At 44.2% G+C, this 15,051-nt stretch overlaps 2 protein-coding genes across 2 annotated transcripts; both read right to left on the reverse strand.

Moving 5' to 3' along the window:
• Positions 1–824: 824 nt before the first annotated feature.
• Positions 825–6,369, reverse strand: LOC119276906 (probable methyltransferase PMT7). Its single transcript, XM_037558074.1, has 7 exons — positions 6,103–6,369; positions 5,255–5,666; positions 4,687–4,976; positions 4,030–4,407; positions 2,770–3,016; positions 2,559–2,697; positions 825–1,418 (listed from the first exon to the last, which is right to left on the reverse strand). Exons 1-7 carry the CDS (start codon positions 6,278–6,280, stop codon positions 1,260–1,262), a joined length of 1,803 nt encoding a protein of 600 aa, XP_037413971.1. The 5' UTR covers positions 6,281–6,369; the 3' UTR covers positions 825–1,259.
• A 1,867-nt stretch (positions 6,370–8,236) lies between these two features.
• On the reverse strand, positions 8,237–13,261 carry LOC119276921 (conserved oligomeric Golgi complex subunit 5-like). Its single transcript, XM_037558092.1, has 3 exons — positions 12,101–13,261; positions 10,553–11,026; positions 8,237–9,412 (listed from the first exon to the last, which is right to left on the reverse strand). Exons 1-3 carry the CDS (start codon positions 13,166–13,168, stop codon positions 8,498–8,500), a joined length of 2,457 nt encoding a protein of 818 aa, XP_037413989.1. The 5' UTR covers positions 13,169–13,261; the 3' UTR covers positions 8,237–8,497.
• Between the last annotated feature and the right edge of the window lie 1,790 nt (positions 13,262–15,051).

Consider the following 15,051-nt stretch of genomic DNA (forward strand, 5'->3'; position numbering starts at 1 on the left):
GGCCGGTCGTCGCGACTATTGAAGTCGCTGGGTCCGATTCCAAAAACAAACCTCTAGACACAGACATATCTATGTGTTGCCGTTGTATTTCATAAAGGAGATTCCTGCTTTACCGATTACCCGCTTGTTTCCGTTGCTCCACGACTTTCACCATGGAGGCCACCCAAAAGTCCTTGCTAGGTCTCAGATATCGGGATCACATGATCCATTTTCTAAATAAAAAAATCACTAATCTATTTTTTCTTTGAAAACGCCCTGCTCATGTATATGACTTAATGTTTAGGGAAGTGCATCGATGAACCCGAGTAGGTATGAAGTCACTTTGAAAAACACATTTCTAAATGCTAAAAAAGTTTGAAAAAGGTTGCACGAATACATCTTCATGTTTTATGTGCGTGCATAAAGTTTCATGGCAAAATTAACTTTTTTGTAGCCTGTGTAAAAAAGACAAAAATTATGTCATAAAATGCTATTTAGAAGCATTGAAATTGGTCTTTTTTGCTAGACAAAACGGAAAGTCATTTTTTTCACAAAACTCTATGCCGCACACACATTTGTGAACATGTATGCGTGGATTTTTTTTTTACATTTTAAAACATGTTTTAAATGCATTTTTCAAAAAGTGGATATATATGCCCATGGGTTCAGGACGTGCCGACTCGTGATGTTTGTTTCCAGATTTCAAGCTTACCAACCGCAAGTTTGTTTCACCGAATAGAAGATTTTACCATTTCTCTCCACACTATCCAAGCCTGGGCAGTACGTGTTAAAGCACGAGTGCCTGATTCACACTTCTACTGGATCCGCAACGGTGACAACAGGTATAACTTAAAAACTATGCCTCATCATTTGCTGCATAACTGTATGTCGTAATCAAGGTTCTCCAGAAGAAGAGGAAAAGCCTAAACTAAACTAGTTTACAAAATTAGCAAATTACATGAAAATCTAGAAAAGTCATTGGTTATCTTGTCCTAGACCCGCCGATTCGTCATTCCGAGATAAGAAGTTGGCATTAAATCACAACCACTGAAAAGCAGGCTGAAGATTTCCTGAAGAAAATCCCAGTCATGTCCTCAGATTTTTTTTTTCTGTAATGCGATGACCTCAGCTGGAAAGAATCCGCGAGAAAATGTCTTGTGCATACTGGAGGAACATCTTGAAACCTTTTTGTACATCCGAAAATCTTTCTCATGTTGTGTCAGCAAGATACAGGATGGTGAGATAGGACATAAGATAAAATCTTCAGGCACAAGCACCAGTCAAACTATAGCCCAGAATTTCTTCCTACAAATCAACACCTGCTCCGGCCTGTTTTCCTCATTTTCCAACGTGTGAATGGTGACATCCCATAGGAACTTTGGTGCGAGATCACTGATTCTTGAGAGAGTGGTATTCTCATCTCTGATAATGATAAAACCCTGCATGTCCAAAATTATTGTAATGCAGAATGGATTATTGTCTATGAATTTAATTTCCATCACTATATTATCATATTTGATCTCTGGTATTCAAGAAAGAGAAACACAGAAGCTCATGCGACACAAAAATATTTCTAAGTGGTGAGAAAGGTTGCTTGCAATTTATACTGCATTAGGTACAAATCATTTCTTGCACATGGCCAATTGTTATACATTGAGAAACAGGCTGATTAGACCACATACTATCGTATTTCCCTGGACAAATCATTTCTTGCACATGACCATTTATGATATTTCAATCAGTAATTAAGTGGCCTTGCACAAAACCGTCATAAGGCATGTTCCACACCATTTGGGGAAATTTAAAATCAAATTGAAAATTAGTCCTTAACAAATCTAGTAAAATGATTAAATAAAAACCTGACTGATGGCATGTTCAAACATTGAAGGAGCAGTTTTCACTAGAAAAATGATGTGCTCCCTCCGTTCACTATTATAAGACGTTTTGCATATTTCAATATGGACTACATACGGATTGAAACCAGTGAACAAACACACTAAAATGCGCCTATATATATCTGATTCAGAAAAAAGTTAGAACATCTTATAATAGTGACGGAGGAAGTACTTCTTTAAGAAAATAGATCCGATGACAAGAGAAGACATTTCCATTCTATTTGTCTGTGAAGATACAATAAATAGATATACCTCAAATATTAGATATTTAAAGCAACAAGACTGTGCTTAGGCATCTATTGTGACATGAACATGAATCACTCTTTCAATGAACATGAATCACTCTTTCAAAAATTAAAACCGTTGGAAGAAGGAAGAAGAAAAATACTGTTCTTACAAACATTGGCAACCTAGATATGATATGCAATGTGTAAATACATATTTGAATCAAGGCCACATATTTCGAGTCTAACTTTGACCGTCGAGTTGGCCATTAAAACATATGCTATATACTTATATGTACTAAAAAGTATACCATTGTAAACTTTTTTCAAATATGAATCCAATTATATACTTTGTGTGGCATATAACTCATATTTTGTTGGTCAAAACAACGGCCAAAGATAGACACAAAATACAAGGTAGTTGTGCATATAAAAAGGAGGGAGTATATATCAATATTACCTGTGGACGAATGATGCGATCTATTTCTAGCATGATATCTTCCAATAAGCAACCTCCTACATGACCTTGATAGTGTGAAAAGAGGTGGAAAGCATGTAGCAAATCATATGACCTAGGATATGTTGAGAATGGCTGGCACCTGCAGCATAATGGTTTTTGTTTCATCATAACAAGGGAAGTAGATGTTTATATGTTCAGAAGAAATACTAACCAGTCATGGTAAGAACCAATTAACCCCCGGTCATAGATAACAGGCAGTGTGTTGATGGTTGTATAGGGTACTATATTCATAATCCAGACAGGATCAGTGCTTAGTGCCATAGCAAATCCACCATAATTAGCATTCATGTCCATGATATTCCGTATGCTAGTCTTTTCAACACCAAGAAATGACCAGTACTTGCGAACCTGGTCCCGCCAGAACTGGTTATTATTCTCAAACTTCTCTGGAGTAACTCCTAGAAAACATATTCCAGAAAATAGTTTATACTTATACATATGTGCTACAAGATCGAGCCAAAGATCAAACTAGATTTACCTAAAAATTATTAGTACAATTTAAATCACTGGTAAAGCTGCTGCCTTGTGACCATGAGGTCATGGGTTCAAGTCCTGGAAACAGCCTCTTACAGAAATGTAGGGAAAGGCTGCGTACTATAGACCCAAAGTGGTCGGACCCTTCCCTGGACCCTGCGCAAGCGGGAGCTACATGCACCAGGTTGCCCTTTTTTTTTTATATCTGCAATTTACAGAAATATTTGTGTGCTTCAAGAAGTAACATGTCATATTTGTGAAATGCCACACCCAAACTGTTTTCCTATCACTCAAAATTATTGTCTTGCTCAATTAAAGCCATATGTGAGCAGTAATATCAATATTTCAATAGTAAGGTCAAGGAATGTCAAATAGGACTCTGCCACAAGAATGACTTCCAGGGTTGGCAGGCCGTTAGGCAGAAAAGATAACTCTTCTCAAGGCCCCCACCGGTGTCTCCGGACTTCCTAACGTCGTTGTCAACTGCCACATCCCAACCTGGGAAATTCTTAACCCGATTCCCTTCCAGGGTCTATCTGCTGGGGTTACCCTTCCCTTAAGATTGGCTTGCTAACACTAAGGAAAGGTTGATGTTCAGTGCTCCAAAATTGGTCAGCTCTTTAAAAACCTTAATATTTGAAGGGACAAAAAAAAGCTTTAAACAACAGGCCTACGCTCAGAAAAACTCCAGCAAGCCACTGACAGTCAGCTAGTTGCAGGTACCACAGCGAATAACACTAAACTTTTTTTTTGCGGGTAGCCAACAACACTACACAATAAGCATACCTGCTTTTTTTCCGATTTTCGAACATATGTTAAACATAGAGGAATTAGTTTCACTTCAAAAATTTGAGCTCCAGGATGGAACATGGCCCAAACATGCAGAACCAAAACTAGCTCGTTCTTTCTCTTTTGTAGGCAATGGAAATGGACTGACCTATTATTTCCAAACTCCTCGAATAAAATAACAGGCGTTCAGGTCTGGAAGGCAGTTTCTGAATTTTTGATTGGTCCGTGTTCAACCGAACACAGTTCATTAATGGAGCTTGCCATGAAGAAGTGTCACCGGGGTCACAGATATTCAGGATCCCCATATCAGCATTTTTCTGTCGGCAAGATTCATCTTCAGGTTTGATCCATATAGCAGTCTGAACATGCTTAGCAATAAGCTTCCAACACATTGCTGATGTGATATTAATTAGCTTCTCCCAGATAATAGGGAAATCCTTATCTTTTCTATAAGCTGGTGGAGCAGAATATACAAAATATCCATTAGGTCGCAAAAGACGATCGACCTCTTTGAGCAATATTCCATCTGCAAAAAAAAGGAAAGAGCTACTGGTTGAATGGTGCATTTCTAAAGTAGAATTCATAAACAAAGGATCATCATCAGAAGGAACTTTTAGTAGAACAAAAATATCAATGATGAAAGAGGACACATTTTTATGCGAACCAACTTACTTTTAAGGGCATGTTACAATAAACTGAAAACAGAATATAACTAACAAGATCCCACATAAAAATACTGCCACATCTTAAATTTTGAAATGTGCTCAGCAGCTTAGCATAAACACTAACAGTATGTGAATCTTACCATTTTCATGCCAGTCAACACGACATCGGGAGCAATGAACCATTTCAAATGAATTTCCAGGATACGGTAATTGCTTTGTGGCCAACACAGAGATCATTGCACCAATCCCACGCTCTAAAGCAAACTGGATTTGATTCTCATGGCCATCTTTTGGCGCGAATGACATAGTATGAATATCTAGGGGAAGAAGATAAGCAGAGAAGCTGGCAACACCGCATCCAACATCCAAAACCTGAACAACTCCTGCAGAGCGGAGATCACCAGTACTATTGGTTGTCATATTTCCTAGCCTGCATTGATCCATTTACAGAAATTATCTCACCGCAAGATCTTTTGTACGAGATACAAGAGGGCAGCAACATAAGACTGCTATTATTTGGTGTTTATGCTTCAAGTAGGATGTTTGCTAAAGAGGAACAATATCAGATCAAAGTTGACAATGCTCAGAATTTTGCTACTAGGCATCACACCCAAATATTTATTTACAAGATATTACAAGAATCAGACCATTCTACAGCCTAAATATTAAACTACACACCAGAAAATTAGGCAAGCAATCCAAGGTTACCTCTCTATGTATTCTGATGCACCACGCTTGAAGTGAGTGCCACCGCCAGGAAACCACCAAAGCTTACCATTCTCATGCACCCAATTCTGTCCTCCTTTTACCTCAGAAAGGTGTGAATGATTCACATTACTACGCCATACATAGTCCCGACTTGTTGGCCATCTTATCGGTATCTTGTAGTCATTTGGTGGGGGCACCAAACAGAACAAGCTCTCCTCTCGTGGAGGGCATTTAGCTTCAAGATCCTCGTGTCTAGATCTATCCAGGTTCCTTAAGCTTCTTATATAGGCGGCATCGTGACAGGGAATATGCTCGTTGTATTCCAAAGGGCACACATCAAGTCCATAATCAGGAACTGAGATTGATGCCGTTCGATAAGTAACACCAACTTTGTTTGTGAACTCTGAAGCATCTGCAAGTGAAAATCAAACAGGTTTAACCTTTTTGGCATGGAAACGTTCGCATGGTGCACTAGGAGTTCAGGATAGATGCGCCACATGGTACATTTCTGGCATAAGCTGCAACTCAGAGAAATAGAAAAACAAATCTAGAACCAGGACAAACTGTCAAGACCAAACTGATAGTATAACTTTGCGTATGAACTGAAACAAACTACGTCAAGGCCCAGTAGATTTACTTCTTGTCGGAGACAAGTGTGGCAATATCGGAGAGTGAATTTCTCAAGCATTACACCTCTCGTGACAACGTCGGAGCATCTGAGATAACCTGAATAGGAAGCTTAAAGCCGCGGCGCGTATTGGACGGAACTGAACAAATAATTGCGATCCAGCGGCGGATCGACAGGGGAGGCGTGCTCTGTGGCCCGGGAGCGGAGAGTAGATAGGTACCTTGGGGATTGGAGGTACCGGGCGACCGGGAGACGGAAGGGGGCAGTATGAGCGCGGGGGAGGCGGAGGACTGGAAGAGGGTGCCGGCGTAGAAGGAGGCGGCGACGAGGGCGACGCCCAGCAGGAGCAGCTGCACCGACCGCGGCTCCGCCGACGCCGGCGAACACCACCGCCCCATTATGCTGCTCTCACTCTCACTTCCCCTTCCTCAGCGTCAAGACGATCTCTGCTTGGAGGAGATGGGGAGTTGGGACTTGGGACTGAGTTCATCCCCCCTTCCTCTATTTCTTTTTCCATTAAAAAATACTTCCTCCCTTTTAAAATACTACTGTACATGAATCTAGGTTTCATTGGGATAAATCTTTGACTATCAGTTACTCTATTAGTGTATATACTTTATGTGGCATAAAATTAATTTCATCTTAGTACTTCCTCTATAAATAAAGTAATAAACTAACAGTTTTGCTAAATCTCAGTCGACTAAAACTTAGCTACGTCTCAATCGATGCTATATTCATGAAATTTTACATTGAGATCCTTACAAATTCTTTTTTTTCATATATTCTCTTTTTCTTTCTTACATGTTATGTCACTTGACTGAGACTTGATTAAGTCTCAATCAACCGAGACCTAACCACACCCATAAACTTATATAAAACATTTTAGACCACACATCTTATATTAGTTTACAGAGGGAATACTTATTTTATGTTTATAGTCTTATATTCCAGATCAATCTCCCCTTTGATCTCCTCTTCGGCTCGAGCGCTGGGATTATTGTCTCTCTTTTGTTGTGTAGTAAGATGTCATGGCAACATCGCTCCAACGGTGATGACAGTGTTGCTTCGAAGTCCTCACAAGGCAACTTTCAATGTCGGTGGCACTTGGTCGGGCGTTGTTGAGGAGTTTAGATGTTCTTATTCCCGCCATGTTCTTTGTCGACGTGGGTCCATGGGTATTATCCGCAATATCCTCGTCACCTTCAATAGCTCCTTCTTTCAAGCCTTTGCGCTCAAGGTCATCATCCTTGATTGGTGCTACTTGTCGACTGCCTACCTAAATCAGGGTGGTGCCCCCACAATATAATGTGCGATTGTCAATCTCGTTATACACATGACTCAACGAAGATTTGATCCTCTATTGGCTTTTGCAAGTATTTCAATGATCGAATTTCTTGATGTTATCTATCACCAGCGAGAACTATGGCGACCAACGACGATAAGTTAGGATGCAGCTTTGACGAAATTTTTTAGGCATAGGTTCATGGTTGTAGTCTCACATTTGTTTATGATTGTTTTTGTGTATGTGGCTCAGTTATCTCCATTATGGGACTCGATGATGTCATTATCTAATATAAGCTAGAGTTGACTTAAAAAATGACGAGACACATTATTAAAAATATTGTGTTTGATTTATTTTAGCATTCTTTTGACTGCTTGAACTTGAGTGGGGAGTTGTGTTCAAATTTCAAAGTAAAATTGTTGCGAAATGAGACAATCCCTCTCAATTCCTTCCGAGTATTTTTCTATGAAATTTGGAAATTTAACGTTTAGTAAATGTGCCCAGGACGGCTATATCATAGGATTGGAGTTCTCCCTTTTTACACTCAATTGTACTTGACAACCTACGTGATCTCAGAACCTATTGCATACTTTTTATAAGTCCGACTTTTGTTCATCTTCTTTTTCGTTTCTCTAAAATTTGGATGTTATTTTCTGTGAGCCATTCAAAGACATCATACCGCTTCAAAATTCCCTATGTTTGAGGTTCTGTAAGAATTCATATCACTTGATATCCTATTTGTTTGTGTTATTTTGGACAAGTTTTGCAAGAACTATACTTGAATAGTTCAGTTAATTTCCCACGGTAACAGAAAAAAGCTCAAGGTCCTTCTTCAACCGCCCTCAGGCCTTCCCACAGACGAAAACAAACAAAAAAATGAAAGATGCATATCCATCGCCTCAGGTGTACAGGGTAATACCTTGATTATCACACACACACACAAAATATGTAACACCTTGAGGAGATGAATAGTAATGATTCTCAGAAAACAAAAATATATATATGCAAATTAGTTCCAAGCCTTTCAGAACTTTCTTTTATGAAAGAACAACTTTAAATTTCATAACGCATCTTAATGAGGTATGCAGGTTCAATTCACATGATTCTCGGTGTCGTCCAGCAATGTACAATGATCAAACATATCAGAATTCAGAACATGACAATTCCCACCAGAAACACAAGCTCTGTACTTTCAACATTTTTGTGATCAAAGAGAAATATAGGTGCTATTTCATGGGTATAAAATCTATCCCGGGGCTCAAGCGATCTCTCAAGAACAATGCCTACAGGATGGTGATACAAATGTACGCTGCACAGCTGAACTGAACGCATGTCAAGGTGTGGCCTGTGACAATGCAGATCCAATCTGACACATGAGAGGGTACACTGGACTGAACTCCTTGTCTCCACGGGACCTGACCTTCATCTCATAGTCGTCCAGGGTTGCCTTCACGCCCTTCCAGATCTGATCCTCGCCTTGTGAATCAAGCCACAGAGAATACTGCAGCGGTGTCAGCTTGTTCCGCTGTAAGGGCGAGTGTAGCTCATCCGGCCCTCGTGAATATAGGTGGTGGAGGATCACGCTGGGTGGCAAGTCCTGAAGGAGTGGAGACTTGTCAAGCTGAGATGTCTCCAGGAATAGGACGGGGCGGAATGCACGTAATGCCCGGTATGGCGAGCCCAGCTGCTCCACTGGAAACAGATTCTGACCGACAGCTAGCTCCAGCTCGGCCATGTCCCTAGCCATTCTCAACTTCCCTGCTTCAGAGAGTGGCCTGACAAGAGAAGCGTGTCTTATGAAGAATATAAGGATCCTTGAGGCCATCCTTCTAACCATTATGGTACATATGGTCTCCGAGCGGGAGGCTGATGATGGCAGAAGCTTTGACAAGAACTCGTTGCGGAAGTGGACGGCACACTTCTGAAGCTCCTCCATGTAGGCTGATGCATTATTGTCCATCGCTCCATCCATTCCATCAGCTCCAAAGTCCTGCTCGTGCATTTGCAGAATGCATGATTCCAGACGATCGAGCATTGCTTGGAATAGGGAGGTCACCGAATCACAAGCAACCCCATATATGACCCCGAGAGATGGGGAAAGGACTTCAGAAGCAACATTTGGGAGTGTTGACAGGATGCTTGAAATACGTGTGTGAACCTCGTGGAGATGTAGACACAGAGCAAAGTTTTTTAATTGAGCTGGAGTCACTGTGCCAGTAACTTGACGGGCTTCAGGGCCAGTAGAAATCTACATTTGAAGCAAAATATATGTCAGCAAATGTGCACAATGATGGAAGTGATGCCAATAACTGCACAAGTGCATGCACATATACAAGGCAGCACATACGAGGAAAGAAGAGAGGCATTATCAAATGCATATGAAGGATAGACAGACAGCGAGACTATAAATAAGAAAATGAAATAGAAGACTGTCATCTAGCAGCACCAACAGGTATAGCCATTGCAGTTATAGGCTCAGATGATGCGTGCCCCTTTTACTTCCCTGGAAAGGCAATCCAGCCTTTCTGTAGGAAAAGATTGAGGGACAGCTGACACTACTGAATGGGAATGCACATGAAGACAGGGATACATTAAGCAGTGTGCTACAGGACAGCATTTTCTCATGATTTCTCCTGTTTGATGTACTGTATTTATTTTCTTCCTTTACTTGCAGCATTCAATACATATGTAACAGAACAAAAAGTTTAGTCAATGAAACCAACAAGAAAACACTACTTTTATGGATGCAACCACAGCTACCACAACCCGGGGGCAAGCTGACTCAAACAATCACAGACCTGACTAAAACCTGCATATTTATTGGTCTCAATGAGTAAGTTTGATTTTCCGACAAGTGTGAGCAGGAGTTTTGAAGTCCAGAAGATGAGAAGAATCAAACTATGAGCGGCATCTAGTAATAAAGGTCAGGACGGGAGGTGACTGATTAGGTTCCCACTCAACTCAGGAGTGAAAAACCAACCCGCTCAAGACAATGAGCTAGCAGATACAACTATAATCGCCTAAGGAGACCATTGATTTTCTGCTTCTCGGGCATGCGGACACCATGCGTATGGCAGAAGCCAAGGGAAAATGCTTCTCCCTAGTTGGAAGGGATTAAGATCAAAGCATCTTTAAAGCTGAAGCACAACTGCTCAAGCCCATCGACACATGTCCCAAAGCCAAGGTTGGAGAAATTCAACAATGTGGAAGAGCTAAAAGCCTAAAACGATAGCAAAAACAAGTATAGACAAGTTTCAAACACATTACTGGGAACTTATACTCAATGCAGCCTGACATGAGGAGCATTTGTTAAAATTTGATGAATAAATTGAGAAAGCAAAAACTACCTACAGACTTGCAAAAATAATTAGTAGAAAATATTGTGCACCTGATATTCAGCTCTTTGTGCTAAAAGAAGCAAGATCTTTCCAATTTCACGCAGAACAAGAAGCAGCAAATGCCCATGAGTTCGCACAACTTCAATTTCCTCTTGGATGCGAGATATTAGCCTTGATATTTGATCCTTCGATGGTATACTTCCACGGTTCGACATAGGAAATATGCTATTGATGTAATCAGAAAGGCGACTCTGACTGAGAGCCAAAAAGGCAGTCTGGAATATCTGAATGGCTGCAACCATGTGATCTTTTCCTTCGGGAGTAAGCGCTGGAAGGGTACCCTTAACATCAGTATCTCTTGAAATCCTCTCAAGAAGGTTCTCAATCATTGAGAACAGTCTAGGATATCCAAGAGTAAATATTTCCTTGACAAAGCTTGATGCAGTAAAGACGGATTTCAGCTGACTTGCAAAGGCCTTAACAATTGCATCCCATACTCTCTCTGTCAACAGAGGCTCACCCTCCTGCAAAAGAATTTCTGTCAGTAGAAGTTCAAGCACATAGAACAAATAATTATTTAAGAAAGAACAAGGAAGGGATCAAGACACAGGATGTGCCTGTTAAGTGTTAGCGCCATACTTTGGAAACAAGCGAACATACCAAATATACTAAACTATCGTTGCAAGTGTAAACAAATTTGAGGCAATGTAGGAACTAGGAACAGTGACATAGAAAAATTTAGAATCTGATTGCAGATAAAACATGGAACACCCCACTTCAACTCTGAAGAACAGAAGCTGTGATTATAGAAGCTAGGAGAGGCTATGCATTTACCAATGTATCAGTCTAGTCTACATTTGAAGGCTAGGTACCATGAATAGATATTCAGGTGGGGGAGCTCCTCTGGTGATTCTCAAAAAACAAGATGTACTTAATTTAACCATCTAACTGATATCTTATACCTGATCCTAGGCATGCACTAGCTTAGCCCTAGCGAAAACTATTAGATGATAACAGAATCATCAGTTTCAATCAACAGAAGGGCTGGCTGCTCTCGACGACGGGGTGGTAATGAGATGCTGGGAGATGAGAGTTATTGGTGGATTGAGTGGGGGGAGGATTGCCCTCCCAATTCGAAGTTTTTTCCAGGAAGTTTCAACCATCGTAACTATGACAACAGTCACGACCGGCTATTAAGATCCTCACGACTATGGCAGCGTGGTACGCTCCGCCCTCTCGCGACCACTACTCTAATCAAAAGACTAGAGGCCCCTACGGGAGGAAAAATAGGACCATTTTGTGTAATCAATAACACTGCTATTTGATATACCATATAATCCCCACCCGCAAAACTAAAGTCTAGTCAACATAAGAACTGAAAAACAGTGAAACCTAAACATTTACTGGTATATTCATTTTCTGTGTGCATATGTCATTTCGTATCTCTTTGACTGCCTATATATCTCATAATTCTCAAGTGACAGTCATACTGCCAAAAAAAAAAACATGATATAGAGCATGTTCAATGCATCTTGATTCTAAATTGTCATTTCCATCAATCTGAAATCCTCATCATTAATTCAAAGATCGTGGCTCACCTGCCAAACCTCCTCAAGGAACAGCATTTGTGTGAACGGCACACGCTTCTTGGTGAGCACAGTCTGCAGCTGCCATGCAGCGATGACTGCCCGATGCAGCTCCTCCATGCACTGCCTCATCCTTTCCCAGAGTGCATCGGCTGCCCTCTTACTGCCACCAAGCTGTGGTGTGCCGCTTCTCTGCACGCCTCCAGGGCCGCCTCCACCACCAGCCATCGATATAGCCTTCATGTCCAGTGCCACGGTCACGCTCTTGGCCCCTGCTGCTTTGCACTTCCCCACGAGCCCCTCAACTGCCGGCTTCAGTTCTCCAAGATTGTAGTACACCTGCAGACCGCACCAGATGTCGTTCTGGTTGGACTCGGTGATGCCACGGTCGATCACAGCACTGGCCTCCGATCGGAGCTTGGAGGCGGCAGCATCAACCTTGCGCATTTCCTCATCAACGGCATTGATGCCGGAGAGGTTCTTCTCCTCGTATAGGAGGCGGATCTCGCGATGGAGCTCAGCCTGGCGGGCAAGGTCGGGGGCAGGGGAAGAGGCGAGGAGGCGTGAGGAGAGGCGGACGAGACGGTGGGAGTGGAGGAGGAGGTCGGCGGTGGCGAGGAGGCTGGAGAGGGAGGAGGAGGAGAGCGCGAGGTGGGCGCGCGGCGCCGAGAGGTGAGATGAGAGTAGGGAGAGGTGGGAGAAGAGGAGGCGGAGGTTGGAGGGGAGACTGGAGAGGGAGGCGGAGGCGGAGCGGAGGGAGAGGAGGTGCGAGAGGAGGAGCGGATGTCGGCGCAGCACCTCGGCGCGGAGGTGGCGACGGAGGAGGCGGATGGCGTCCTGCAGCTGCTCGGCGCGGGAGGCGGCAAGGCCGGAGGAGAGCGCGGCGGAGGAGAAGTCGGAGGGGGAGAAGGACGGGGAGAGGAAGGCGGAGAGGACGGGATCGGAGGCGAAGGCGTCGAGCGGGGAGGCGGGGTCGGAGGAGGAGGAGGTGGGGGAAGGAGGCGAGGCGAAGGAGTTTCCGGTGATGAGGTCCTTGGACGTCGGCGAGAGGAGGAGGCGCGGCGTGGCTGGGGCGGCCATGGCGGTGGCCGTCGCCGGGGCGGGTGGTGGATCTGGGGATAGGAGAGATCCGGAACACTCACTCCTCACTAGGCGTCATTTGGTCGTTAGAAGATTGAGAAAGTTGGATGGCTATAAGAGCAACTCCAATATGGGAGTACCCATTTTGTCCGCCGCCGTCAGTTTAGGTCAGCGCGGACAAAAACGACGGTTTAACGCAGAGACTTATTTTTATTTTCTGTCTACTTTGTATCCGCGGGGACTCATTTTCGATCCAAATTTAAACACATTTAGGTTCGAAGCGGACACAAAGTGAATGCTTTCTACGTCTCTCTCGTCCACCTCCGCCTGCTGCCGGTCCCGCGTGGCCTACCTACCATCCACTCACAGAATATTTTTTTCTCTCTCCCCTCTCTCTCGCGCTACCATGGCACAGGTGCTGCCACGCCGCCGCACTCGCCCTGCTCGGACGCCGCCGTGCTCCCGCGCTCTTCCTGTCGGGGGGCAGTACAAGCATCCACGCGAGCTAGCTAGCTTAGTTGCATGGATGCCGGCCTGTGCATGGCGCCCCAACTCCCTCCAGTCCTTTTTACTTTGCATATTAAAATTTTCTGAAGTCAAATTTCACAAAATTTGATCGTATTTATATAAAAATATCAACATCTGTCATGCTAAAGTTATACAGTATGAAACTTTAAATCATGACACATCTATTGATATTGATTTTAAATTATAAATGTTGGTATTTTTTTTATAAAGTTAGTCAAACTTTACGATGCTTGACTTCAGTCATATGCGAACTAAAAAGACCGGAGGGAGTAGCTAGCTAGCTTCGATGCATTGTGGGCCCCGGCTCGTGGTGACGCTCGAGCCACTCGCATGCCGTTCTGCACTTCCGCCATGGCTCAGGAGCTCGCTTGCATGCCTTGGCCACGTGGCCGCTCGCGTTTGACCCGGCCTCGCCATGCCACGCCGCCGCACGAGCTCGCCATGGCCTCGTCCCGCCACGCAGAGCAGCCGCCTCTGTCGCTCACGTACTCGTTCCGGCAACACGCCCCGCCCGGCTCCCGTGCTACAGCAGCTCGCGTGTCCGGCCCGGCCTCGCCCCGCCCCGCAGTAGGAGGAGCTCGCATGCCCGGCACGGCCGCGCCCCGCCATGTAGCAGGAGCGCGCGAGCCGGGGCGTCGAGCAGGGGCAGAGCAGCAGCGAGCTGCGGCGCGGAGGGGCCTAGCTAGCGCGGCGGCCACGAGCGGTGGTGGGCGGGGCGCGAGCTGCGGCGGGCGGAGCGAGCTAGCGAGGCGGCTGCGGTGGTCGCGGGGCTGGGGCGGGCGCGGCGCGCACGAGTCACGGCGGGCACGGCGAGCGTCGGGCCCGGGGCCGGGGCGAGCGGGCGCCGGGGACATGCAGGCCGCGCGAGAGCTGCAGCACGGGAGCCGGCGGGGCGACGCGGGAGCTCGCTCATCAGGTGTTCGACTGAATGCCGACGCGGACATGCATAAAATGTGCATGCCTCTCGTTGGGCGTACAGACCGACCCAAACGAAAAAACGGACACGGACGCGCGAACGGGCGACCCAAATGGACGAAAAGCGGACAAAAGCGATGTCCGTTTGGGTCGGCCCGTTGGAGTTGCTCTAATTTCACAAAAATACCTTTTCCACTATATTTTTTTATTTTTAACATGAATTTCAGCGCTGTTTCTTTATTGTTGATTCACTGTCACATGTATTGACAGAGGTTGTGCTTTACAATATTTTTCACTGTATGAAAGCAGATCTTATTCAACTAGTTGCCATTACAACTATTTAGCCTTATTTGGTTAATCCCCACAGCTATTGTTCAAAAAAACCACAACTACGATGTGCTTGAGCATCTACTAGAGAAGTGATGATAACCCATGCCAAG

Source organism: Triticum dicoccoides, chromosome 1A, assembly GCF_002162155.2.
Source record: "Triticum dicoccoides isolate Atlit2015 ecotype Zavitan chromosome 1A, WEW_v2.0, whole genome shotgun sequence".
In the NCBI taxonomy this organism is placed as follows: Eukaryota; Viridiplantae; Streptophyta; class Magnoliopsida; order Poales; family Poaceae; genus Triticum; species Triticum dicoccoides.

Coding starts and splice junctions, on each gene's coding strand:
- LOC119276906 (XM_037558074.1), bottom strand. CDS start 6,280: ATGGGGCGGTGGTGTTCGCCGGCGTCGGCGGAGCCGCGGTCGGTGCAG. Junction 4,977..5,254: donor GCATCAGAATACATAGAGAG/GTAACCTTGGAT, acceptor GGATCAATGCAG/GCTAGGAAATATGACAACCA. Junction 3,017..4,029: donor GAGGAGTTTGGAAATAATAG/GTCAGTCCATTT, acceptor TATGTTTTCTAG/GAGTTACTCCAGAGAAGTTT.
- LOC119276921 (XM_037558092.1), bottom strand. CDS start 13,168: ATGGCCGCCCCAGCCACGCCGCGCCTCCTCCTCTCGCCGACGTCCAAG. Junction 11,027..12,100: donor TCCTTGAGGAGGTTTGGCAG/GTGAGCCACGAT, acceptor ATTCTTTTGCAG/GAGGGTGAGCCTCTGTTGAC. Junction 9,413..10,552: donor CACAAAGAGCTGAATATCAG/GTGCACAATATT, acceptor CTTCAAATGTAG/ATTTCTACTGGCCCTGAAGC.